General features: G+C 43.0%; 1 protein-coding gene across 1 annotated transcript; it reads right to left on the bottom strand.

Moving 5' to 3' along the window:
• Positions 1-338: 338 nt before the first annotated feature.
• On the bottom strand, positions 339-20,353 carry tmem63c (transmembrane protein 63C). The gene is made up of 22 exons (XM_069661994.1): positions 20,127-20,353; positions 17,409-17,488; positions 15,031-15,118; positions 13,226-13,263; positions 12,406-12,548; positions 11,474-11,525; positions 11,251-11,359; positions 10,283-10,356; positions 10,051-10,131; positions 9,857-9,977; positions 9,566-9,699; positions 9,301-9,423; positions 7,605-7,758; positions 7,409-7,515; positions 6,768-6,854; positions 6,598-6,663; positions 6,359-6,521; positions 6,165-6,270; positions 5,643-5,810; positions 5,433-5,545; positions 5,271-5,345; positions 339-5,097 (listed from the first exon to the last, which is right to left on the bottom strand). The coding sequence occupies exons 1-22, from the start codon at positions 20,334-20,336 to the stop codon at positions 4,867-4,869; spliced, it is 2,523 nt and encodes an 840-aa protein (XP_069518095.1). The 5' UTR covers positions 20,337-20,353; the 3' UTR covers positions 339-4,866.
• Positions 20,354-26,996: the final 6,643 nt, after the last annotated feature.

Here is a 26,996-nt window from a genome sequence, read left to right as displayed (position 1 = left end):
AACACAAGTGCAGGTTTAAGGCACTTGTGCATCATGTTCATGTTTGAAACCAAGAGACTACGCCCACTTCTTATGTATAGTCTGCAGTGCTACCAGTCTTCAAAAATAAACAGAGAGCATGAGTTTATTAACAAAGATTTCAAAATATTTCTTTAAATAGTAAGTCTTCACATTAGTCATTATCCAGTAAGGCTTTGTACACTTCCTGAAGGCATCGTGTGCACATTCACTATTGCACTACTACTTACCACATGAAGTCTGACTCACTGCCTCCCAAAAACCCTTCATCACAGACCACAGCAGAGGAGAGCAATAAGGAGGTCACACCACAAGATGAGTGGATTGGGCTGAATTAGTTTTAATTTCAGATCACAGCACTTCACTTTTGACAGATGAAAACTTGTTAGCCTGACAGAGATTAATCTGAAACGCAGTCTGTCCCCCAACCTCAACCTTCTTGGAGATCAAACAACCTACATTTACAGCAGGCTGGTCACATACGCAAAGACGAAGGCTACTTATGATACACACAATTCATAGCCAAGAGCAAAAACAGTGGATATGTCTGGAAAGCGAATGTGCCAGCTATTAAACCGAAGCGGGTCAAGCCGACAGAATATGAAAAGACATGACAGGATACAATAAAACTGGTTAAGCAACAATCCATCCTTGCATGGCCATTAGAGCTAAGAATACCCTAATCATTTTTATTTGTATTTTTCAAAGGAAAGTGCGTTTAATGATCTGTGAAAAAGGAACCCACAGGATATGTCGGCACTTCAGACACAGAAACTTTGAGATGCTCTTTGATGTTTCTTCTGAATTCTCTGAACTGACCACTTCATACTCTCTCTGCTGCCAGCTCCCATCTGTTTTATACAGCATGAGGAACTTGTAAAGTAGAGCAAATATATTAAATTTTATACAATTATATGTCATCAATTTTATAAAAGTACAACGGAAAAATAACTTTCATGAAACAGGCCTATGATTTATATAATTAAACTACAAAAAACCCTCTTATAAACGTCACAAAATTGACTATTCCCTCCTCTAAGCAGCAAGAACATTATCAGCTCTCCTGAATGCCTAATCAAACATGTTGATATGAAAATAAAGACAAATCATACACGATGGAATGACCCTGAAGCCAAATATTTTTATCCTCTGTGGAGAGCTTGGCCATACATTGTGATCTGTATGATAGAAGAAAACAGCAGCTGAGAACTGATATGACATTGATTGAAGTCAACAACAAGGCACCGACAAGGCCACGATACAAAACAGCTTTAAAATGAAATGCTTGGACCACATTCACATTTGGGATTATCCATGTGTCCTGGGTGATCTGATTTCAAGTGGACAGCTCTAAGCTGTTCACACCTAGCATTAACAAGCCCCTCAAATGCGTCCTCAGTGACCACTTGTGATCGGATCTCACTTTCCTGCTTTGTATGCAAGTGAACACGGAGCCTCATTCACCTTCATTAGTGACTTGGAGTGACATGAGAAATAGATAAAAATAAAATTTTCAAGACACAGCAGAAAAATATTAAATCAGACAGGAATGAAGGCGAGTGGTCTTCAACGGCAACGGTGACATGGATACGGAGAGTGGGCAGTGCTTAATGTGACCCAGGACACGTGCGTACACACTGCCAGACGAATGTGGATAAATGCGTCCCAGACCTGCTCTGTATGTGGCCTGAGTGATCGGATCTGAATGCGTCCTCAATCTGTCCTGGTTTTGTTCACCTTAACTTAAGGCTATCCACTTGTGATCGCTAAAAAAACAAAAACACATGGTCTTCATCAGCAGATGATGTTAACTTATTGAACTCTCGTGGATCTGTAAATGTTAAAACTTAATTTTTTTTTCCTGGGAATTTTCAGGAATACTCCATGTCTATGTTGCTGCACAAGTTGGCCTTCATAGCTCCAGAAAAACCAAGTAAGTCGACCTTGAGCGGAGATCGTCTTCTCAGCTTGTCAAGAAATAAATGTAAACCTCAGAGCTAAACATGCAAGGAGAAGTTGACCAATTGAATATTTGCTGATCAAATGGCAACTGAACAAACTAATCTCCTCATAAAGACTATGTGATATGGTGGAAAGCTCTAGAAAAAGGTTGCTGTGTGAAGGTTATCTCTGTGGCAGGAGCTCACTGCTTGTTTGTTGACTATAAGAAGGAACGTCCCGTTGACTGTTGAATGGAAATCACTATTCTGGGTTGTTTTTGTGTTTGTTGTTCTTGTGTTTTCATCTCTTGGTTGTTTCCCCGCTCTTTAGTTTTCAGTCCATGCAGCATATTTCAGGCCATGCTGGATTGTCACACGAAAAGGAGAGTTTGTTCAAGGCACAGCGAGAGACATGAATGACAGAGTACAATCAGTTTACATTCAGATTCAGGGGAAAAACTTTCCTCTCACCATGATGAAATAAAAATGACCCCAATATACAGAACTAGCTAACAAACACTCTGACTATAAACCAACTTGATTATTTCATGTGAGCTTAAGGAAAAGGATATGAATGCATACCATACAACATACAGTCAACATGCAGTGGAGTGTCACACAGAGTAATGCAACTGAAATCATGGTAGCTTGGTAGTGCATGAATTGTACTGTGTTATAATATTAGGGACACAACAAAATATCATTTTAGCAGAGAACATTTTCACCAACACTAAACACACAAAAAAATAATAATAATTACGGTTATAAATTAAGAGTTTGAGTTACGAGTACTTTTGTTGTAATTAAAAAAACTTTAATTTCATGACTTTGGTAGCAACCCAGGGTGTCGTTACTTTCAATTTTTCACAAAATGAGTCAAATTCTTCTTCAGATTTTAACTTCATGGCTTCTGTTTTTAAAATGTTGTAATTCCTGGATGTGCTTCTTCATTTCCCAAACCTGGTACAAACTGTAGGAATACTTTTAAATTTTCTTTTAATGCTTAGCAAAGATAGACAAAAGTTAATGAGATGAGAGATACCACGCTCATATCATCTGCTAAGTATAACGCTATGGCAAGCAGCCGGTTAGCTTAGCTTAGCTTAGCTTAGCATGCGGCCTAGAAACAGGGGTAAACAGCTAGCCTGGCTCAGTCTGAGGGTAATGAAAGTCCCTATCCAGCACTGCTTAAGGATAAAAGGGTAGAAAATATAGGTAACATGATATTTGTAACCACTGGGAATTACTTTCTGGATCCACCACTGGGAACACCAGGACTGCAGCCAGCCAAGTAATAGTCCCGGTTCTGGCTATGGGCTAGCTATTCCACCCTTTTTACAGGCTTTGTGCTAATCTAGGCTAATTGGCTGTAGCCTCACATAAATTAGCTGTGTCCTAATCCAGGGGCTGCATCCTTTCAAGGATTGCTGGCCGATTGCGTCACAGCAGCGTGTCAAAGGCTGTCCCAATTCGAAGGCTACTTCAGATGCCGACAAATGCGTCGGGTGCATCCTTTGCGGCCCAACGTATCCCGAGATTCATTGCGCACCAATTCAAATGAGGTGGCTGACTCTTACACGGCCGAAGAATAAACTTTTAAATGTAAAAGTGTTTGGTTTCAACTCAATTGAATGGCTAGCATTACATGTTAAAAAAAACAAACGAAAGGGCCTTTGAAACGTGATGTTCGTTATGCTAGCTTGTTAGCCCGCTAGCGACCTGTTGCTAGGCGACAGGAGTGGCGTTTGGTGACACAAGGGTAAGGGCGGGAACAGCTGGTGACGCAAACAAGAAATGCTTTGTAGACCAGACCGTCTCATTTCAGTTCGGCTTTAGCGGCTATGCAGGCTATTAATGACGGTGCCTTCGTAGACCGCCTCCTTCTACGGCTGCAGCCCCTGGATTGGGACACAGCTATAGTCGAGACATAAGAGTTGTATTTATCTTCTCATAAAACTCTCGACATGAAAGTGAATTACCGCTTAAGAAATGTTGAACTTTTCCTTTAAAGTAAATAAACATAAATCAAGTTGGATCACATACACAGCTGAAAAAGCATAATAAGAGAATAGTCTGACCAAAATGGGACAGCTCTGCAAATCCTCGTCCATCTCCAGTGGCCCCGCCCCCAACCCAAAGCACAACAACAATGACACCAAAAATACTGTAGCAAAAATAGCAACCTCAAATTGATAATAGTTACAGAAGCTCCAGGTACAGTCAAGCTGCTCGTGCCTGCTTGGAGAGAGTGTACACATACTACAGTACATCTCCGAGTTACATTCGGCCCTCCGTCTGTCTGCTCTCTCACTGCAGATGGCTTCACAACTAGCTGCCCTCACCCTCAGCCTCCCCGAGCTCTGCTGCCGAGGAACCAGATATCACCCGTGCCCAGACCACTGTGTCAGTCTGCCAGGGCGAGCCTGCTCACACCACCCACTCTGATGGGAACTTTCACCTCCGCTCGTGTCCAAGTGGCGCCACATGGACAAAATCTCTAATAGAAACCCCAAAGGCAATTCTACCAGAGTCACTTTGATTAGTTTTAACCTCTTAACTTTCAAATAAAGCCATAAAAGTGGAGGGAATCCCAGTCACGGAGCATCCAATAGATGAAATAACATAATCTGTACATCTAGGGTGGATTTATCTTCTCCCAAGATTGAGGTTTGTGTCCAGGTTCAAGAGACGTTAGGCAAACTGCTGATTTTAAACGTGTAGTGATGTTTGCATGGATTCTACTCCGAAGCTTCTTTCCTCTTTGTGATCGCCATCCTTTTTAACAAGCCGAGTTTCAGGGTCCGAGGCAGCTTAGTTGGAGTCTGAGGTCAATGGCGAAAACGCAGCAATGTGGCCGTTGGCGGTCTGTGCTTCACGGGTGAAGGACAGCTTCAGGGGGGATTCGGTGTTACTGGTAGCTGACTGGGCAGTCCATGAGTGGGCTGGAGCAGCAGGGTTCAGGGGGGTCTTGCAGCTCAGTCTCATGGGTCTGGGCGTGGTCTTCTTCGCACTCCGGTTCCTCCGCCGGGACGTGGCTTGAACTCTGTGAACTGGCCATGGCGCCGTAGCTGTGGTGGGCCGGGGAGGGCATGGGAGTCAGGGCCAGCTCTGGCTCCAGCAGTACGGACGCCACAAACAGCTGAGGGAGGAAGAGCAACATGTAATTTATGATTATGGCAAACAGTAAATCACTCGACAATGGGGCCGGGGGGTATCTAGATATCTTTGCAGTAAAGATGCAGTAATTAATATTCTGGATATGGGGCGCTTAGCTTAGCTGTTACACTTAAAAGAATAAATGTGGTACTGTACACTGGAGGCAGTGGTGGATGTTACAGTGCTCCTGTCTGCATCAGTGAACGTCCCCTCTGCTGGCTGATCAGACATCTAAAACAAAGAGAAATGCATTATATTTATTTAGTTTTATTGCATCTTTATAAAAAAAGAATATCAGTAGGGTATGATGTAGCTGACCTGGTAGCTCGTCGACTTGTCTGGTTGCTTCCTAAGGCACAAGCGGAAGAGGGAGAAGGCAATAGAGCACAGCAGGGACACGAAGGTGAAGAGGGTGATAGGATGCACTGGACCTGTGACAGCAAAGGAAGATTACTGTAATGATGTGCACTCAACCGCAGAAAGGCTGATACAGAAACTGTAATAGGGGTAATATAAGTGATAAGGTACCTAATCTGAGCACAGAGAAGAAGAGCAGCCAGAACATGCAGAAGATGGGAGCCACGATGACCTGGCTGATCGCTGCTCTGTGGATCCGCTGGTTGAGTTTGGTGGGAACGTATGCATAGTAGATGTTGTATCGGTCGACCATGTGCTTCAGAATCACATAGAGCAGACCTGGAGGACACAGTAAATAATGACTAAAAAGGACAGAGCAGCAGGGTATTGTGTATGAAAGAGCCTGCTGGGATTGAGGATTTCACTTCAGAAGTAAATAGAAGCTACGTGAGCTCTGGGCAGAGACAGGAGCGGAGTGGGCGTCTGGCTTGCAACTCGCTGCGTCTGGGTGTCTGGGACGACAGCAGCAAATTCACACAGTCGGGCATCGGACTGGCAGGCAGTCAGTCGAGGAGAGTGAGGTCACAGTATGAGGATAGACAACACATGCATAGGGCGAAGAGGAGATGTGATGGGATGCAGAGGAAAGAAGGAAGAAGGTAAATGAGGATAAAGGAGGGTCGCTGTACTCACCAAAAGGTGTAATAATGGGACATGTGATGCTGTAGGTCATGCTGACTGCAAATATACACATAGTCCAGGCGTACTCCAGGCCAAACTGGAACTCATAGGCCTGACTCTGCAGGGGGAAACACACACACAGTAAGATGTTCACATTTTAAAACAGAGCACAATCGAATGAGATAAGCATTAAAGGCTCAGCTGACCCGTTTGACGTGAATGCGCTCAGCCTGAGACTTGGCAAAGCAGAGGCGGACGGCGTACACCGTCAGCCCCGGGATACGGAGAAGCTCCATAGATGTTCCGATCAGACTGGATGTGATCACGTAGTTTACAAAGAACGCGCCGTTGTCGGGGAGAAACACACACCTGTATGAACAAAACAGTGATGTTTTTCTCTGCAGGAGGTGTTTCTTACTGAACTGAACTGAAGGGGTGTTCTTACTGGAATTTGACTTCCTTCTCATCCAGGAAGTGGACATCAAAGAGCCATGTGAAGAACAGGTCCAGACTACAGGATAAAATAAAGGGGAAGTAGTAAATAAAATCAAAAGAAGTGCATGAAAAATATGTCGAAAAGCAGAAGTAATGTGTGTGTTCTGATCTAACTGGTACCTGGACAGACCCAGTGAGGGCAGGATGATGACCATGAAAACCAGCAGTAAAAAACACTTGGTCATGGTTACTTGGTTCTCACCAGACCTGAAATAAACACAAGGGATCATATTTAATAATTATGCATGTTTAGTTAAAAAACATATCTGCACAGCTCCCTTAGAAGTCAGCTGACTCTACATCTACAGGACCATTAGGTTCATTAGCATGAGCGACGCTTCACTCCAGTAAACAGTTGAGTTGCATTCGCTGCTTCGCACATCACGCCTGCACAACACGTTTGTGGGGGTGGTTATGTAAAGACAGGGTGCTCATAGGTGCTGCGTGAGGTTGTCTCCTTATGCACAGTAGTTCCGCTTCTCCTCCCGCTAGTCCCCATGTGCCTGCTCCTCTGCGCACGGTGACTACTGTGCATATCATTATTCTCACATGGAGATCTCTATGACAACCTGCCCAGAATAACAGTGCAGGGAGAGCGACAGAGGGAAGGAGGGAGAGAGAAAAAAGCGCAACAGGGTGAACGAGAGAAAAATAATTGAAATGAAAAAAGAAAGAAATGCTGAGATTCGAGGCAAAGACGTGAAGGGTTCATTTGAAGAGGCATTTCCATATCAGAGAGGTGGCCGACGGCGGGTGAGTACCTGGTCCAGTGGGACTCAAAGAAGGCCGAGTAGTAGACGATGAAGGGCAGGAGCACCGAAAACGCCCACAGCAGGAGGGTTGGGAAGAACTGGGTGATGACCGGGCTCTGGATTGGACAGAAACATGATGAATTAGTGAAACCAAAGAGGGTTAAAATGTAGCATTAAGGTCACACGGTTTATCTTAATCTCTGACCCGCAGACTCTCCACAGGCCTTGTGACGTTGAACTTGTCCATGGTGTTGACGATGATGGCGGGAGTGGTGAGGAAGAAGAGCAGTAGGAAGAGGAGGATGTTGAGGAGGATGCAGCGGAGCCACCAGCGAGAGCCGCACAGCGACAGGTTCTCCCTGGTGACGGGGGGGGGGGGAGAAATAATGCGTCTCAATTCACAGGACAGACAGGACATTTGACACACTCCTCTCCCCTGACACTCCCCGCTCTGTGTGTACTGACATAAGCCTGAAATAGACGCCTGGTCGCCTCTTGTATGCGAGTTGTTTCTACTCTGCTGGACTGGAGAGCAGGTTGAGAACGGCACACTCGAACACACAGTTTTAATGAAGGAACAGAAGTACCTGCTCCAGGCGTCTAGGTAGTGCAGAAACACATTCACACACAGACACTGCTAAACATGAAGCACAAACAGCATCCTTTAGGTTAATCTCTCATACATATGCATCAGTCATTTGTTACATAATCTCACTGGGGCTGCTGCTTTTGCTTTCCAGTATAAGAAAGCAAAGAATGCATAATAGCAACTCACACCAGAGAAAGGGAATTAACTTTAAATTGCTTCTTTTTCAAAGCCAAAATGCGTATTTGCATTAATAAATAGATTCTTTAAAGGAGAAATTCTCTCCTGGAAAAAGCCACTGTCAGTCAAAGCTGGTGTTCTCTGTAATCGATAGAAGCAATAATATTTGCAATCGGCGCCATAGCTGTGGAGAAAGTTGTACAAACAGCTTGTGGTTTGCCAATTCTACATTCCTACAACACCCAGCGTGCATTGCACCCCTCCCTCTGAAAAGAACGGCCCAGCGTGAGAAGCTGGAGTGAAATACTACCGCTTTCCAGTCAAGGACACTGATCGCTGAAGGCAACGGCTCAGAGCGGTGCAGAATCCGAAAAACGACGAGAAAATATTGATGGATCGTCTAAAAAATCTTGAGGTCTGCAGTCTACATTTCAAACCTGACAATTGTGAACGAGACATGACATCGGAGGCAGGCTTCCTAGATTGAGGAAGTGTAGTTTAGCGAGCTCCCTAGCCTCCGCCAGATGACACGTTTTACGTCGTCTGGCGGAGGTTTCCCAGGGCCCATTGGAGAAGCAGATAGCGTCCTCCAAAGGCACAGAGCAAAATTGCACTATTTTTCTACCATAATGGCGTTAGCTCCCCATAATAGCAGTGATAGCACTGAGGTTGAAAATCGGCGAACTGGCCCTTTAAGGTCTATCACTGCAAGCTTATGTTGCCTCTACAAGTATCATAAGCCCTCATAACTCTGGTTCAAAGTCTAGTCACAATCCAGAGGTTTCCAAAGATACCAAATATGTCAGCGTTAATTACAGGGAAAAGTGTCTGAATGATGCATAAGACATGTAATACTGGATATTGCGCTGAGATTATGCGTCTGAGTGGGTTTCCTTCTGGTGCTCCGGCTTCCTCCCACAGTCCAAACGTGCAGGTTAGGTTAACAAACTGCTTGCACTGTAGGTGTGAGTGTGAATGGATGCCTGTCTGTGTACCATACTTCTCTTCCAATGCATGCTGGGATAGGTTACAGCTCCCTGCAACCATGCACGTATAGATAATAGATGGAGGGCCCTTGAAGTCGAGTATAAGGACTTGTATGGTTATAGAGGCATAGTAAAGTTCCAGTACTAACCAGATGATGTCACTGGGAGCAGGTGCGTAGCTGACCCCCCATTTGTGTGACTGCACCACAGTGGTGATGCTGGACTGCTGTGGTTTGCGGCGGCAGTTCACACGACTGTAATCCTTCACGATGCTGGAAAACAAAACAACACGTAGAGAGCAGCATCAGCGCTCAGTTATGCCTGCTGTTCTGCCCTAATGTGACTTTTACAGTTGCTTCCTGCTGTGACATGGTTCACCCGATGAGAGGACAAGTCATGCTGCTGTTTACTCACACTGCAGTCATCCTCTCATCACGGAAAGTCACAAAGGCGATGCCCAGCCTCTTCATGGTGATGCGGTTCTTCTCGGCGTTGAACTCGTCCGTACGTTTCTCCTCTAACTCGCTGTAGTACTGCTCTGCATCCACCTGCAGAAAACAGTTAGAGCGTACGCTGCATCTTAACTCTCAGATACAACCACAGATATGTTGCTGCTGGATGTCCCTACTTTTTGATTGCAGTGCCATCCAGTGGTAGCACACTCTCTGTACAGGAGTCACCTACTAATTCCAGTGATAAAAGTACCTTTTCAAAGCCACAGATGTCGCAGCAGAAAATCTGAGCGCACGGATGAGTCTTGATCACGATCTTCCCCTCCTTCTGGGCCTTTGTGGCGAAATACAGCCTCCCTTTCATCGCCTTTCGCCTGCAAAACACAACACCCTCAGACACGAGCCTCACCATGATCACAAACTGCAGTCTTCAGTGTGTTACTGTACCTCTCTAGGTCCAGCCTCATCAGCTTGTGGACATCAAAGCAGAAACGGATATCAGTGACAGTACAGCTGGGGTAGGCCTCACTAGTGAATGGAGCAAAAGGAGTAAATCATAACGATGGTGATGAGAGCGTCTACATGTGTGCAGAAAGATGGACAGGGCTTCTTGGCTTTATAAAACATAAGCTGAGGATTTAAGTTGATGTAAGAATGAAATAGAGAAGGAAACATGTACTGGAAGTGTTTGGTGATGAGTCCTGGGTCGGATATCTCTCTGGGGATGGAGGTGATCATCAGAGTCCTGGCTACCTGCAACACATAATCACCATGAGTAGTTATGTTATAACTCACATCCTAAAATCATCTTAAGTACTGAGAGCCGTACATTCACGGTCCCCTGAGGATCAACTCTTAAGACTGTTGATCCTCTCACTTTGCCTCTATGGCCGTCAGCAGGAATATTCAAGGGTGAAATGTCTTGACATCAATTAATCAATGAATGACATCACAGTGGCTGTGTCAACTTATTATATACAGTCTATGATCCTGATGATGTTGATGATCTTGTGACTCTTCCTCTAGCGCCACCAGCTGGTTGAAATTCAAGTTAAAAGGGCTCTACCATTATTGGATAAATATCCAATGTAACACACGTTCATGTTCCCCTGACGATGAATCCTTATCACTTTGATGATCCATTTGTTTTGTTTATTTAGATCCCCAATACCAATATGACAATACCAAATACACTTCTACACAATTCATCACAATACAAACACATTACACTTTATACATCACATCTAACAAAATAAATATTGACACAAATCAAACAAAAGCTAATGAAAACACCAGACAAGCTCTAAATGAATTTATCATTATTTCATATACCAATGTCACAAAACCCCTTGACACGCTGCAGCACAAGAATTAATTGATATTAATGACTGACATTGTGATTTTTTAAACCAGTATATAACCATTAACGTTTCATGTAATGAAAATCTTCATGTATAGTTTATGTTTAGTTTTAGTTTATGAGGAAATACCTGTAAAAGTGTTGACATCAGTCTTAGCCATAATTTGTGTTTGGCGCTAATTAGCATGCTAATATGCTAAGTATGATCATGGACTTGATAAACTGGAGGTTTTTGCAGTCGAAAAAATGCCTTAATGCTTAAACGGTACGATGTGCTGGTGACAGACCTTCTCATCCTCTCTGTACTCCAGCCGTATGGAGTGGTGAGCCATACACAGCACGGTGATGATGAAGTAGACCAGAGCGAAGACGCTGTGCAGCCACAGAAAGCTGTCCCTGTGAGGTACAAAAACACTGCTGTGATTTAAACAAATATAGGTCGAGAGATGTTTCTCACGGTTCTGTGCATTCTCATGAGATTTGATGTCATTCATAAAGTGTTGGACTTACTTAGCGCTAACATTAGCCAGTGTTGTTCTCCCAAAGTTTTCAGGACTGTCTCCTGTAGAAATAATGCAACATGACAGAGTGCGAGACGTTTTAATTTCTTAATGACTTTAAGGAAACTCCTCCTCTTCGTCTGGAGGGATGAAGCAATGTCACTATTCAGAGAGAAGCATTTACTGAAATCTCATCTCAATGAACCCGACACAGACATTCAAACATGCTGTGCTGCTGTTCTAATTGGGGCACCCTTTGTTTGCTGTTGCCATGGCGGCCTGTCGAAGGGTGTTGGTGTTTTTAATGAGCAGGGTGACACACTGGCCCATAAGATGACAGCCAGCGGTCATAAAAAGTTTCTGTGGAAAGCCCTGCTGCTTGCAGACCCTATAACGGCTCCTGTGCTTCATGCTGTCATGGAATCACTTACTCCACACTTCCTACAAAATAAGCACACCACTGCCAAGCGGCATTTCTGCTTGTATTTAGCAGCTAATTTTCGGCTTCATCCCACCCCTGACACCTACATGTGTATGTTGGGAGGAAATGAAGCACGTTCTATTTCGACAGTCCTACTTGATGAATCGCCACTGGCATGCTAGAAACTCCCATTAGATGAAGAGCAGCCTTTGTGTATGAGAGTAGCCGTGGTTTTACTTCATTGTGATGTTTTATGGGTCATTTTAAGTTCTATAGTTTTGATCTAGTTTCTTTTCATGCTGTTGCTTTTTTTAAACTCGTCTTCACCACAGCTTGTTTGAAGCTAAACTTTCTGAGCGTTCAAGCTTTAAGGCCTTTGGCGTGTAGATGTGTGCGACTGTCTCTGTGTGGCCTGGCTTCTCTCGCTGTGAGGTGCTACATATGTCTCTCCTGCGGTTAAGGATATCCCTCTGCTTTTCAAACAGGCGGCCAGCTAGACCATCATGTAGGGACCAAAATACCCAGGAGGTTCCCGGAAAAGTTGACCGGCAGGATTACGGCCAAAGACAGCAGGCAAACCACTGTCATTAGCAGGATGACATGGCGCTGGAAGGACAGGTATGTGACGGCGTCGATGCCGCATTTGCTCCGGATCTCTTCATCCCTGCAGAAACAAAGAACACCAGAATTAAAACCTCTAAATACAATCTGAGGGATCCTAAACTGTCTATGCTAGGTGAAAAGAACACAATGCAGTGAAATCCTAATGGAACATATTTTTGTAGCTGTGTCTGTGGCAACATATGGGCCAATACGTTATACCTCATCATGATTAAAACACCCCTACTTTAGTGCCAGAGGCCGTGATTACCAACCGAGAGGTTCAGGAAACCCAGCGTCATAAAATAGAACAAAAAAACAGAAGAAAAGAGGTGCACGCTCGTCTCGTAGCAGCCCACACATTGCGATCTCGCAGGGTGGGTTTACACTTTCCCAGGGATCCCAGGGTGAGCCACTGGCGAGAGAGCTAAAAACAGCAGCATCTACACTCCACCATTATACTATGGAAACCATGGACACCGTGGAAATCGCCCTTTTTAACAGGCTTAAATCTGTTGTGTGCAGTCAGACTCGAGCAAGTGCAAATATCCAAGGGGAAACCGTGGCACCAGCGGTCACACGAGCTCAGACTGGTTTGTTTTTCCTGCTAAATGACATATAACAAGAGACTTTACATTAGACGGTGACTTCAGCTTTGAAGACGGAGGGCCAGTAAAAAGATGGAGGCAAAGCGGAGAGAAGGGTGAAATAATTAAAAGGGCAAAGACTTTGTGCACTTACTTCATATGGTAGAGTGATGAGAGCCACGAGCAGAAGCCCTGCAAGAAGAGCAGAATCATAAAACAACCAATGGATGCGTTATTTTAGATAAATAACGACATCTGTATGCAAGTCTGCACACCACATCTGACTATTTGCATGCATCCTCTATTAGCATAGTAATGAGGTCTGCAGAGTGACACAGAGATGGAGGTTTTAATAGGTCTAGCCTGCAGCAGTAACCACTTTACTGCAGCCTCAGCTTTGAGTAGGCACACTGCGATGACTGCAGTCTGACTCTTTGTCATACACGGCTGTAAACATGCAGGGAGCGACCTCAGTCTGTCACACAGGTGTCACAGAGTCACAGACAGCCCCGCTGAGTCATGATCCAAACTTTACTCTTACTACAGTTGACGTAGTGTCATCTTAGACAAGTGGACTTTGTTGTAAAAGTGCAGCATGGTGCATTTTGAGACATCAATATTTCCTGACAAATAGACTGCGACAAACTAGTGCGAATAAAGGAGGACATGATCGGGACCACAGGCTGCCATCAGTGGAATTGTTGATGACCCTATGTTACCTTCTCCTTTACATTTGAAAGTGAAAGCAACTGGAGTTTGTCTGTCTTCTCCTCAAATAGTTTAGTGATTAAAGGCACCCTGTGGAGTTTTCTTTACCAACAGCGTTGCAGTAGAGCAGTGGATTGGATCTGTTTTACAAGCATATTCATGAATACTCTATGCACATGCACAAGCACAAGCTGATATAAGTCCCGTCCGCAGACTTTGTAGCATTTAGCACTCATCAAATGAGAATCACAGGGTTTGTCGTAAACAAGATAAAAAGGTCTTGTTTCATTGACAAAAATCAGTCACTGCTGTGCAAGTACAAGTCGCCCTTCCTTGTTTCATCTGCCGTTTGATGCGGTGCACTGGCTGACCATGAAGGAAGCACTAGTGGAATATTTTCTGCTGAGGGCAGCAGGGCAAGAGTGTGAGCTGAGGAGGCGGCAGGAAATGAAAGAAAGACAACTGAATTGAAAAAGCAAAACAAGACATATTGAGAATGTCTTAATGTTACTGAGGCTCTTACTGGGTGAAAAAAACTAAAGATGGAGACGATTTTAGACAAACGCAGAAGTTGAAATGTCTTTCAATGTATTAAAAACATTTCTTGTCCTACCGTTAGGTGCAGCTTATAATCAGGGAACACTTCCTTTAATACATTCTGCTGACATGGAGCCAGACTGTGTTAAAGAAACTTTTGGGAGTGGTGTCCACCTGAGCTAAAAGACAAATATTCATTCTCCTTGTTTCCATTAATCAAACTTTTATTTCTAATTGCTCCATTAGTGCATTGCTAAACAAATTATTGTCTTCTATCACCTAAAAAAAAGGTTGATGAGAGCGGAGCTACAATGAGCCTAAAGCTGAAATGTACTGCACTGCTGTAGTGATAACTCTCTGACGTTGCACCTATTGTTGCTACCCAATTTATATTATATAGTCACTGAATTATTTGTTAATAAAATTGAATAAATGAGTGCAGCTTTAAAGTAAGGCAACAAAAAAGGTCCACCTTAAGATTGAAACTCAGACAGTTATAGATGCAGGTCTTACCACATTAAATAGACTTTGCAAACATTTAATGAGGTAAGGGTTAGACCTTTAGGACACATTAAATGTGTTTACTTGGTTGTAAACGAAACAGTGTTTGTCTAGGATGAAATCCACAGGGTGCCTTTAATCGATCTGCTGTAAAGAGGGTGATATTCAGTGTAAATGAAAATGTCTGCGCTCACCAAACTAAATAAAACTCACCATGTCCTTTGTCTCTGAGTCGGAGGGGCTGGACTCTGAGGGAGACTTCTCTTTCTCACTCGGTTCTCCATAAAACAGGGACGTGAGACTGAATTGGGAAGATAAACAAAGAAATAACAAGATATTGATCGTGTCCTGACGCGACCTTATCAACACATCCACTTTAATTTATTTCAGGCCTGTAAAGCCGATCTAACACAGACACAATGTAACAGCAGCAGACAGTCCCTCAGTACCTGTCTGACATCAATCCCTGTGTGTGTCACATGGAAGACATAAAACAATACAGCACAGTCAGATCTAATAAAGCCACTGTCATGATCGAGTTTGTGGATATTTCTCTGTGGGCCGAACCACTGACAGTTCAACAGCGCGTCAAATTAAGCAGAATAATTGAATTAGTACGAGAGAGGGCCGCTTGGCAAAACACACAGATGATGCTCGCCCTCGGGTGCTGTGAAGCCGCTGCCGGTCAGGCAGAACTAATCGAGCCCTCGATCCCCCAGAGAGGAGACTCAGGTCAAGCAGAGGGAAGCTGCTGCAGACTCACGCTGACTGCTTGAGCACCTTGACTTTTTTGTAACCTTAAAGGTGTCTGAATAGATGATTACCCAACTCGTACATCGGCAAGACATTTTATAATTGACTGTTACCTCATGTTTACAGGTCTTTCTTACTGTCACTGGATTATATATTAACAGTATTGTCGGCGTAGCCAAACCTTATTCTTACTTAGAGCACCAGTGTGAGAAAAATGAGCTTTTTTTTTACTGTAAATTATGCTAAGCTGCTCCACAGGTATCACAGAGTGAAATATGAAGCTTGAAATTAGCATAATACCCAGCCTTCAAGCACACACAAAAAGCACAGCTGTTTAAATATTCATATTTAAATACTTTACTTTAACCGTTAACCGACCGTTAAGAATGTTAACCGGTTAATACTACAAGTTAAACAGTTAAATTTTGCCTTTTTATACATATATATTTAGGAAACACGTTTTGTTGTCGTTAGCTGAGCTGAGCATGTTTCTATTTCTTCACCAAAACCAGTGGACAAACTGTCTCCTACATAATAAGGACTGGTGTAGGCCTGTTGTTAAGGTATTGAATGTTTGGCACTGCAGCGAAACTCATTAATTATCTAAAACTCCAGACACGCCGCCGTACAGGATCTTATGTTTATTAAAGTTCTGTGTGCTGACCATCAAAGAAAGGTCGGCTGTATATGTTTATATATTTATTGTTGCTGCTGGATCACATGGCTCTATGCTCACGTGCATGCGTAATAGACACTGGACAGTGTATTATTATCTGTGGGCACAATTGTCGGTGGCACAGGTAGCTACGTCTGAGGATTATACTAAATTTACCTCTTAGGTGCGTGTGTGTGAGTGTGTGTGTCTATTAGAGTGAGAATGACGGTGTCGGTCTCCAGCTGTTCTTTCTAAAAATGATCTTTAATTCTTATCGTTAACGATTAATGACCATTAACGCTGGTCAATTATCGGTCAGAAATGTTTTTCTAAATTAGCATCCCTGGACCTAGACTTTTTTCGAATCCAAAAAGTAAATTTTTATCTGGTCGGTTAACCGGTCAAAAAATGAATTCCAAATGCACATCCCTATTTTATATAAACAGTATATATATATATATAGTTTGTCACTTAAGAAGGAAACTTATTTCTGCCCTAGAAGAAGAAGAAAAATATTTTGAGATGGCCTAACTCATCTTTTCATGGTATTTGCTGACAAATCTAAAATGCCACAAACCGTCTGGCCCTGACCTTTATGTATCAGGGGAATGAGTCAAACATTGACTGGTTCAGGCTTCTAAAAAGTGAGTTTTTGTGGCTTTTTTTGTATTTTCAATATTGGTTACAGAAGAAAACAGTTTAATTATGGTGCATTTGAAAGGAAACGTGTTTTTTCTGTCAAATTGTATCTTAAATAAGAAAAATTGTTCAGTTTATTTATTCAATAATTAAAATAATTGTTATTGCTGCACCTCTTATTTTGAAAGAGTTAGGCGATGGGTCCATCCAAACCACTCTGTAAGTAAATAAAGAGTATATAAAGGCCTGTATATGGCCTGTTATAACACTTGTTTTCATTGTCAACATAAGATGCATGTTAGCTGCTACTTTTGAAGCATTCACTCCAATAACAACAAAGATTCTTTGAACCAAAGGCAGAATAGAGGCTTTTTTGTACTTTGCTTCCTGCACAGTCCCAGCAGAGGGAGCTGCAGGCTTCAGCATCAGCTCTCAGGAGTGGCTCCACTTAGAATTATTGCTCCATCTTAAATGTGGACGTGGCTCACAGAGCAGCGAGTGGATCAGATTTTCAGTGTAAAACGACGGCAGGAGATGAATTCACCTGTCATTCTCCATCAGCAGAGCCAGGCGGCCGTAGTCCCACGCAGCCTTCCTCAGACAGGAGAAGATGAGCAACAGGAACTGAAACACAGACAAACACACAGGTTAATGTAACGAGGGAAACCAATTGCACCATCACACTCACTCTACGTAATCATCTGCAAACCTTTTCATACTTCTTTATTTGAATTCTGAGGCTTCACTAATAAAAAGCCTTTAAAGGTTCAGAACGCAGTAGGAATAATGAGCCATCTTCTTTCTTTAGTAGTACGTGGTTGTCTTGGAAACTACCAGAGACAGGTCAGCGTGCACACGCGAACACATGCTGAGCACTAATGAAGAACGAGCGCGGTCAAAAGCAGGAATAAATGTGAATAGCCTCCATTCTGTCACAAACGGAGAACTAAGAGAAAGAACCGTATTCAATGACATATAATAGCACACAATGCTGAAAGGCCCTGATTAAATATCTAAGAGGATAAATGGGTGATGATGGATGAATGTTGACTCATGCAAGTTGAGTAAAAGTGCTGTTGAATGTTTGATTTTAATTACGGCGTTAAATCATTAACTCATTTTGCGGTGAGACGACATTTGGTAAAGTGGGCAGAGGTGAAAGGACATTAATGAGAAGAAAGCTCCCGTGAATGTTGAATGATTCATGTTTTAGTGATTTACAGTCATGCATGGACAATCAGGGCTTCCTTGACTGAGACGCAGATGAGTAATGAAGACTCCAAACTCCTTCCTTTAATAAGAATCCCTCCATTAGCTCGCCGTTTGTCTCCTTCCTGTTGTTTTATTTCACTCCGTCTTGATGCGTGGGCACGTTCTCCTCCAGTCCCACAGATGATTGATTCTGTATGATGATGGAATTGATGCAGAGGCGTGCTCCCGTCACCTGGGGGGAAGGATGCTTTGACTCATGCCCGTCATTAAGAGACAGAGCTCAACCCTCTGCGTTGTGTTGGCAACCAGGCAGCGATAGAATGAGCCAATCAGGGCGCGGAGGTGGCAGATTGAGAGTGATATCAGTGCAGAGATCAAGCTTGACAAGGCCTGACAGTGGAACCGAGGTAGTTGACAAGTGAAATTGGAGGCCTATTATTATCTCGAGACATAGAGCTATGTTTGAAGACAGTGCACACATGCATTATACGATGAGAACAGGAAGATAAAGCCTGCTGATTCAAAAGCCCTGACAAGAAGGAGACAAATAAAAAGCTCCACAATGTTTTGCTTAATTTAAAGTTCGGGTTTGTTCTCGGAGACTTTCCCCTGAGGAAATAACACATCAAAGCTCCTGACTTGGTAGAGGAATATAAAACAGTACAATACAATATATAAAACCACATCTTTTTGTACTGCTGGAACAAAAACCACACTCAACAAGCCCCGAGTTTGACCCCAGCATATTCTTGACTCCCGATGCAGCTGTTGAACTTTAATATTATCAAGTTCAGAGTGAAGCGTTTCAGACAGGGCATCCATTAGATGCTGTATTTACAGTAACAGCTCTCTGACAGTGTGTCACCTCTTGCTGTCAGTTTGTATCAGGGCTCTTCACTTTATCTCAACAGGGTGTTGGCAGCTCTGGAGATGTTCGGGAATCTTGTTGTCAAAGGCCGATGAGTGGCAGCAGTACACAATAAGAGGTGATTGGGAGGGTAAAACAACAACACCATAAAAAACAAGATTAAAGAGAGCGAACATGGCTCTAAGTAGAGCTGAAACTACTAGTCGATCAGTTGACCGGTCAGTGTGCCCATGCTGACCCCTGTCCAGCTCCGAAAGCACTGACAATGAGCATGTGATCATCAGAACTGGAACTCTGAGCAATGGAAGAAGAAGGCCTGGTCTGATGAATCATGTTTTCTTTGACATCATGTGGATGGCCGTGTGCGTGTGCGTCGCTTATCTGGGGAAGACATGGCACCAGGATGCACTATGGGAAGAAGGCAAGCCGGCGGAGGCAGTGTGATGCTGAATGTTCTGCAGGGAAACCTTGGGTCATGCCATTCATGTGGATGTTACTTGGACACGTACCAACTACTTAAACATTGTTGCACACCAAGTACACCAATTCATGGAACAATATTCCCTAATGGCAGGAATGGTTTGAGGAACAAGACATGAGTTCAAGGTGTTGACTTGGTCTCCAAATTCCACAGATCTCTATCAAATCGAGCATCTGTGGGATGTGCTGACAAACAAGTCCGATCCATGGAGGCGCCACCTCGCAACTTACAGGACTGAAAGGCTCTGCTGCTAATGTCTTGGTACCTTCAGAGGTCTAGTGGAGTCCATGCCTCGAAGGGCCAGGGCTGTTTTGGCGGCAAAAGGGGGACCTACACAATATTAGGCAGGTGGTCATAATGTTATGGCTGATAGGTGTATATCGTGTTGGTTGGCCATAACACTTTCAGACATTACAATGGGCTATGGGAACTTGTAATGGACATTTTAGCTTTTGACACTTTAAAGGTCAGTTAATTTAGGAAAATAGAAAATAATCATGAGTCAATGAAGAAATAATTCTTAGTTTCAGCCCTTATTCAAATGTCCCTCTATCTGCATAACTTAAAAGGTCAACTGGTTATTATAAAAAGTGGGAAGACACAGAAAATGGAAAAACAACCAAATGAATTGATGATGGCTTTTCTGAACATAGTTGTGTAGATCATTGTGTGCGTGTGTGTTGGTTTGGGTGAGTCTGTACCATCCAGAGCACCACATTGATGGCGAGGACCGTGGGCACCCCTCCAAACGGCAGCCCCTGGAGGACGCTGCTGCGGGAGTGTGCGCGGTAACATCTCTCAGCGGTGCTGTTTGCTTCTCCAAAAGAGTCCAGGAAGCTCAGAACATCGAGCTCCACAGCTCTCCCCTCCACAGGGGGCGCTCTCGTCTCAAACAGCTCAGAGTGCTCCATCAGCACTGGACCATACCTGAGGAGAAAGAACGAGACCGTTAGCCAAAACAAGCTAACTGTCTGACTCATGTCTGCTCTGCCTTTTTTTTTCTGTTAGCTTGGAGACACACCTGTTGTTAAAAACATCACAGTCATGTTGGTTCAACGAAATAATACCATAAATGTAATAATCCAGTGACTGCAAAAGTTTAAGTGACACTTTTTTAGAGGAAGCTTAATTTTTTGCTAACCAACGGCCATTACAATTATCAGGCCTAAATATTGCTATATGCTAGCACTTAGTAGTTAAGCTAACCTACTGTTTAGCATCTAGCTTAAATGCTATAATGTTTTAATAGTAGTACAAGAAGAAAAAAGTAAGAAAGTAACAAACTATCTAAACTATTATCTCCAGTTTGCTAGCATTAGCCACCACAAGCTACTGTAGCAGACCCCTTGAGGCTAAAGCAGAAAAACCCCTGAGTCTGTTGAATTGAGAAAAGGACAGTTTCTTTTTTTCAGTTCAGTTTCTGATTTAATTTACTTAAATTAATCCAAAGTTATACGTCTTAGTTATGTTATTTGTTACCATAGTGCCTATCTTTTCCATACCGACTCGCCCAATACAAGCCTGTATTTACGTACACTGTTGCTTTCTAATGGTAACACTGAGTACGGGTGTGGTGTTGATAATAATCCTTGAAATTGAGATTTTATGGTCAGTGTTATTAACAATAAAATGCTGTGGCCCTTTCTCTCAGACGAGTGTCTGCCACTCTCTCTCAGTGCAGTTATGGTAGCATTTCTAAGGATCAGTCTAATGACGATCACAGTCCATTAGCAGTCATTGATCTGAGTCCGTTTCTTTATCTGACAAATGGAAGTGAGACATCTGTGAAAAGGGACAAACTGATCGGATGACAGATATACTGCAGGCACTTAGAAAAGCCTTGCTATCCAACAGGAAGACGCTTAATAGCCAGTTTAACTACACAGAAGAGAGCATATTTGAACGTTTACAGAACAAAGTCAAAGCTTAAACTGTGTACTTTGATGCCTTAATGAACAGCTTGTAAAGGATTGGCAGTACTGCCATTTTCTGTAGCATGTACATAATATGATCATTCACACTGCCACGACCACAGAACCCTCTGTCCTAAAGCAGCACATACACTCTCCTCACATTGGATCAATACAGCTCCGACTCGCAGCTGCTCCGCTTGTGTACCCTCCTCCCTGAATAAACAGTCTGAGGAAATGGAGCAGCAACAGAGTGCTGACAAAGCTTTGCATCAATACAGCGATTAAACCTGAGCTAAAGACATCCATCATCAGATTTCATGGTAAAAATGAGCTTCGGCGACATATTCAGAGCTGTTGTTATTGTTACATAACCGCATGCTCTGTAGTAAACACTCTGCAGCAGTAGAAGGCAGCCAAAACTGCATCACAACCCTACCTCACATCCAAACACGGCCAAATAATTAGATTAGAACTTAAGTCCCGCCTCTGAGCAGGAAGATAGCCAATAAAAGTTTTGGATTATGAGGTGACAAACGGGGTGGCCTTTCAGATTTCACCCCAGGCCACCCCTTGGACACGCCTTCGCTGCGAGGTAACACGAGGCTGAAACAAGTGGGAAAAGGGAGAGTAAGCTAACAGCCTCCATACTGGCACACATTACTGAACCCAACATGGTGTGATTTATCACTGCAGCAGTGATGTCACTTCCTGAGGAGCTCAATCACTGTTTTGTAAAGCATTTTCCAAACAGCAGGATGTTTAGTGAAGGAGGCGATCGGATCAATAGCAGAGCTGCTGGACGGCTGTACATCACCCTGTCAGAGACGTCCACAGAAGTATAAAAATACAACCCAGGAATAATTCAGCAGCTCTTTCCGCACCACTACAGTCCCCTCTTACTTTCTGTAGTGGAACTGTGTAGCTGTGGTCAATATTCAGATACTTCTGACCCTCCCTGTGGAGACAACTGGGGAGGAGATTCCCTGAGGAAGGATCACAAAGCAAATCCATAATGTACACACACACACACAGTATGCAGAGCAGTGTTATCAAAGAGGCCGACGCAACATACATCACGCTGTCTTTCTTTGCCAATGATGAATTAAGCCATCGATACGCACAAAGGGATTATTTTACAGCTAAAAATAGATTAATAACAACACAGGCTAACAGAGAAAAGAGAGAGCAGGCAGTTCTCTCACAAATGAAGTAGCTTCATCATAGGGATTTCACTCTTTGGATTCTTTATATTTGACAGATATTGGTAAATTTTAGTTGAACATTTATTTTGCACACATTTGCAAACTAATTTCGAGATTTTAGAGATCAAATACATAAAATCTTGCTTGTGATACTGTTAGTAGCATCTGCTTTTAAATTAATCCAATCATCTTGTTGAAAAGCCTAAAAAAGGAAGCTGCAGTGAAAAGCAAACTATTCAGAGCCTATTTTAATCTTCCTGAGATGAGCTGAATAGCAAACAAATCAAAGAGCGACTCTGCGACTTAGCAACAGGAGCTAAATCAAACAGACATGATGCCGTACTATAAAAGAAATCAAGCAGCCGGGCTGTAAACAGGAAGCACACTGAGCTCTAACAGAATTGGACATGCAGAAGCTTAAACAGACCTTTAACGGCTCATTGAGCGGCTTCTTCTTCCTGCATCAGACGACTCATTCACTCTAAACTGCAGCTGCTGATGTTAACACTGAAACTCTTCCTCTCCAGTATGCTGGAGGGTGACTCTGGTGTGGTTTCACACAACATTTGGACAAACGTCACAGCATGACTCAGCAACTTTAACCACAAAACTCCATGGATCTTCTCTTTCTGCCTTTCCCCTGATAAATAAACACCCAGACAAGCTCACAGTTATCCCATGGTATCCATTTCTTCTGCAGCTTATTGAACTGACTGACGTCTCTCTAATCCTCTCCCTCTGCTCATTTCTCTCCTCCTCATCCCTGAGTCAGGCTGCCAAGCCAGCGCAGCAGATTACAAACTGAAGTTTGGCTCCCGCTGACGCCATGAGTGAAAGCTCTGCTCTGTGCAGAGTTAGACTGTTATTCACAGATGCTGAAGTAAGTGCAGGAGCCACGAGCTGGTGATGAAATACACCTGAGTTAGAGTCAGAGAGGCGGAAAAAACAGCAAGCTGTAGGAGAGAAATGCTAGCCCGGGTCAGGTAATCTGCTCATTGCATCAGAAAAAACAGCTGAGGTATCTGTGTGTGAGTGTGTGTGTGTGTGTGAGAGAGAGAGAGAGAGAGAGAGGCTACAACCCCTGAGGTGAAACAGACAAAACAATTAAAGTCTAAGTCAGAAGATCGATAACTTGTAATAAACTCTGATTCAATCCGCGTCTGTCCTCACTTCCTGATAATATTCTGATCCAATCAGCTTATGCAGTGGTCGCACCATGAATTGTGTCCACTGTCAACTTTTATCATGTATAATGTTTATCATGTTCACCATACATAAGCCAATATACTATACGCTCATATCTAGGGGTGGGACAAAATATTGATACGGCAATATATCGTCGCTCTGACTCGTGCAATACAATTATCGATAGACTGGTGCCAAATATCGATATTTTGATTTATAAATATACTTAAAATAAATAAATATACTTCTAAACAGAGATTTTGACTCACTAGTGATGCACTAATGTCAACGGAAATGAATGGGCCGAAGAAGAAGTTTCCAGCAGGATGAGAGAAGCAGCGGGAGAATGTCGGACAGCAGTAAAAAGAAGTTAACAGATGGGCTAATTTGTTTTTACAGTTGTTCTATAGTTCTGTAAATTTAATTTAAACATGTACATTGTGTCATCTCCCAAATTGAAGTGAATAAATACATTAATCCCGCATTTTACCTTTTAGGAGCATTTTGTATTCTTCAGTCAATCAGATATTGTGATATATTATAATATGATTGTCTTGCAGTTACATCTCAGAATCCCTGTATCGTGATATTATCGTTCCGTGTATCGCATATCGTATCGCGAGTTACCCTGCGATTCCCTTCCGTACTCGTATCTAATTTTGGCCTGATGTTGGCACGAAAACAATTTTGACAGGGACATGAACGTCTGAAACCTGAACAGTTGTTCTGATACTGTTACCGTTACTGGAAATTCCTTCATTACCACTGATAATGTGGGATCGGTATCAGCATGTACGCCAGTCAGTGCGTACTTACCTGATACCATGAAGAATTTACAGCTTTGCACTGTGCTGCCTCCTCTGATTTATTATGGCAGCTACTGTTTTAAAGCAGTGAAGAAGAACTGATTTCAGGTCATTTAACACATAATAAATAACAGCAGTGTGGTGCAAACAGAGACTGCATTGGTCAGAAATGACAGTATTTAACAATATGTCACACTGGAAATCCCATCAATAAAACAATGTGTAGAGTAAGCATGGCTCAGTTTCAGGGGTGTTGCCATAACACGATGGTAGCATTAGCCTATAGCTGCCAAAGATTGCTCTGTATTGCTCTGGAAACTCATTATTACTCAGTACTGGCCAAGTCAGAAATTCATGTATTTGAATCTGTATGAGGAAGGATAAAACGGTATCAGAACAACTCGACAAATCATTCAAATGTTTCCAGATATTTCCATCTAGATCAAAGTGGTTGACTTATTGTTTTAATTGAGCCATTCTGTGATCATGACTACAAAAGCTGGGGAGACAGTGTTAGCATCCACTACTCACTTTTAGCATCCTTTAAATCACTTAAGCAACATGTGCTTTGTCGTGCTGGCATGAGAAACTCAATCTATGCTATCAGATAAAAACATGACAGGAAAGTATTTCACATATTAACATGCTTCCAAGTGGTACGATCCTTATTCCCAGCGGTACCGAAGCCTCGTCAACAACATAAACCATTTGTCAGACAGCCGTGGAAGAGCTTCTCCTCCCGTCGTCAAACATTCAGCTGGACGAAGACGCATCACCTGCCTGAGGGAATGAGAGAGAGACGGGCCTGTTTTGCTGAAGAAATGAAGCATAAATAACGTGCGAACTTGCGCTGACATCCAGACCTCTGCACCTTATCAACTGCCAGCTACTGTGAGATAAAAGACTGCCCCCAAGGACAACTTGCAATCACCATAAATAAAAGAATAACAGCTTCTGAGCTGTTGTTTCTCTTCCTGCAGTGGCTGCAGTCTTGTTAAACACACACGTTCCCCCCCGCTGCTGCTGTTTGTGTTGGCAAAGATGCTGCTCCCTGCCTGAGACAGCGATACCTGCATGGAAGGGAAAGGTCTGACGTTTCCCCCGTCATCGACTTCATCTCAAAGGCCCAGAGATGGTACAATATGCATGAGCGACTTGTGGCTGTGCTCTGCATGATAATGTAAATGTGAGACTCTGATTATGTAAATCCTGCTGTTTAAAATGTATTCTGTAAAAACAATCCTGCTCTAATGAGCTGCTAACAGGCCAATAGGAGATGACAGTGGTATGAGCTGGAAGCTAATGTTTTATAATAGCTGTCACTGGGGGCAGACAAAATAATGTAAACACATCTGACCTAAAGAAAGTAAACTGTAAAGGTGCATTTATTGTTTTTTTGGCTACACATTAAAGCTGCTGTGGCAAACTGTGTGCAGATGCAAAGCAATGTTAGCATCTATTCATTGTCTATTCTATATAAAAATGTAGAATCTGTAGGCATGTGACCAGATTTAAGTATGGGAAATGTTCTGGTTTCCGTTTGTAGTATGTTTGCAGTTCGAGTAGTATTGACCAATCACGTATCAGCAGGCTGCAGCGTATGCAGGAAAAACAGTCCGTGTGGAGAGCAAAAGCAGGCGGAGCGTAATCCACCGTAATGACATCTGCATGCAAGTTAAGCTAACAATCCGCTTTAGATCAAAAATTCAACTTGAGACTAATTCGCTTGACGCTGTGTCGCAAAAGCCGTTCAGCGTTTAGATTTCCCAACTTCTTTGAATGCACCAGAAATGATTGATCCGACCTCCGTTCAACAAATGAGCATTTTAAAATTAGTTTTCTTCCTCTCTGGAGGACAGACCTGATCTCAATTTTGACCTGAACACACGGTTGCTTCTCAAGCTGCTAACTGGACTGTAAACAAAGCAGCGCATAGAAAAGGCTTTGGCTGGAAGTCCTTATCGGTAAACGCTGGCTAAACCAGAATAACTGAAATGGTCGGCGTTGCTCCCAGAGGCTATATCGTCATCAGACAATAGCTGACGGGTTCTGAGATCTGCATGTATTTGAAGTTATGTTGCAGGCCATGTGACAAATGTTAGGTCCCATTATAACTCTTTTACCTCTGTTTTGGTCTCCACCAACTTCTGAGGGAAATTTCAGAGGCCTTAGTTATTCTATATATTCAGTTACGTAATTCGTTTGCAGTTTGGTGCTGAGTTTGTAGGAAAAAATCTTGTTTGTTATAAGCAGAAACTTTCAGATTACAAATGGCCATTTTATCCATTGATAATATAAAAAGTATTAATAACTGCAGCTTTAAAGTAACTTCTACCTCAAACCCAGAGTTTTTTGGCGACACAGTTTGTTGTTTTTAGCATTTAGCATTAGTTTCTCTCACGTTTCAGGTAAAACACAAATATAGAGGTCCCAGATGTAGACTAAGGACGATTTATTGCAACAAA

The sequence above is a fragment of the Semicossyphus pulcher genome, unplaced genomic scaffold, assembly GCF_022749685.1.
Source record: "Semicossyphus pulcher isolate SPU_LCO1_2020_fin unplaced genomic scaffold, fSemPul1.0.p SCAF_14, whole genome shotgun sequence".
Taxonomy (NCBI): domain Eukaryota; kingdom Metazoa; phylum Chordata; class Actinopteri; order Labriformes; family Labridae; genus Semicossyphus; species Semicossyphus pulcher.
The sequence above is the reverse complement of the archived record's forward strand: the minus strand, read 5'-3'. Positions and strand labels throughout refer to the sequence as shown.

Coding starts and splice junctions, on each gene's coding strand:
- tmem63c (XM_069661994.1), bottom strand. CDS start 20,336: ATGGAGCACTCTGAGCTGTTTGAGACGAGAGCGCCCCCTGTGGAGGGG. Junction 10,132..10,282: donor CTCATCACCAAACACTTCCA/GTACATGTTTCC, acceptor TCCATTCACTAG/TGAGGCCTACCCCAGCTGTA. Junction 6,522..6,597: donor GAGAAGGAAGTCAAATTCCA/GTAAGAACACCC, acceptor TTGTTCATACAG/GTGTGTGTTTCTCCCCGACA.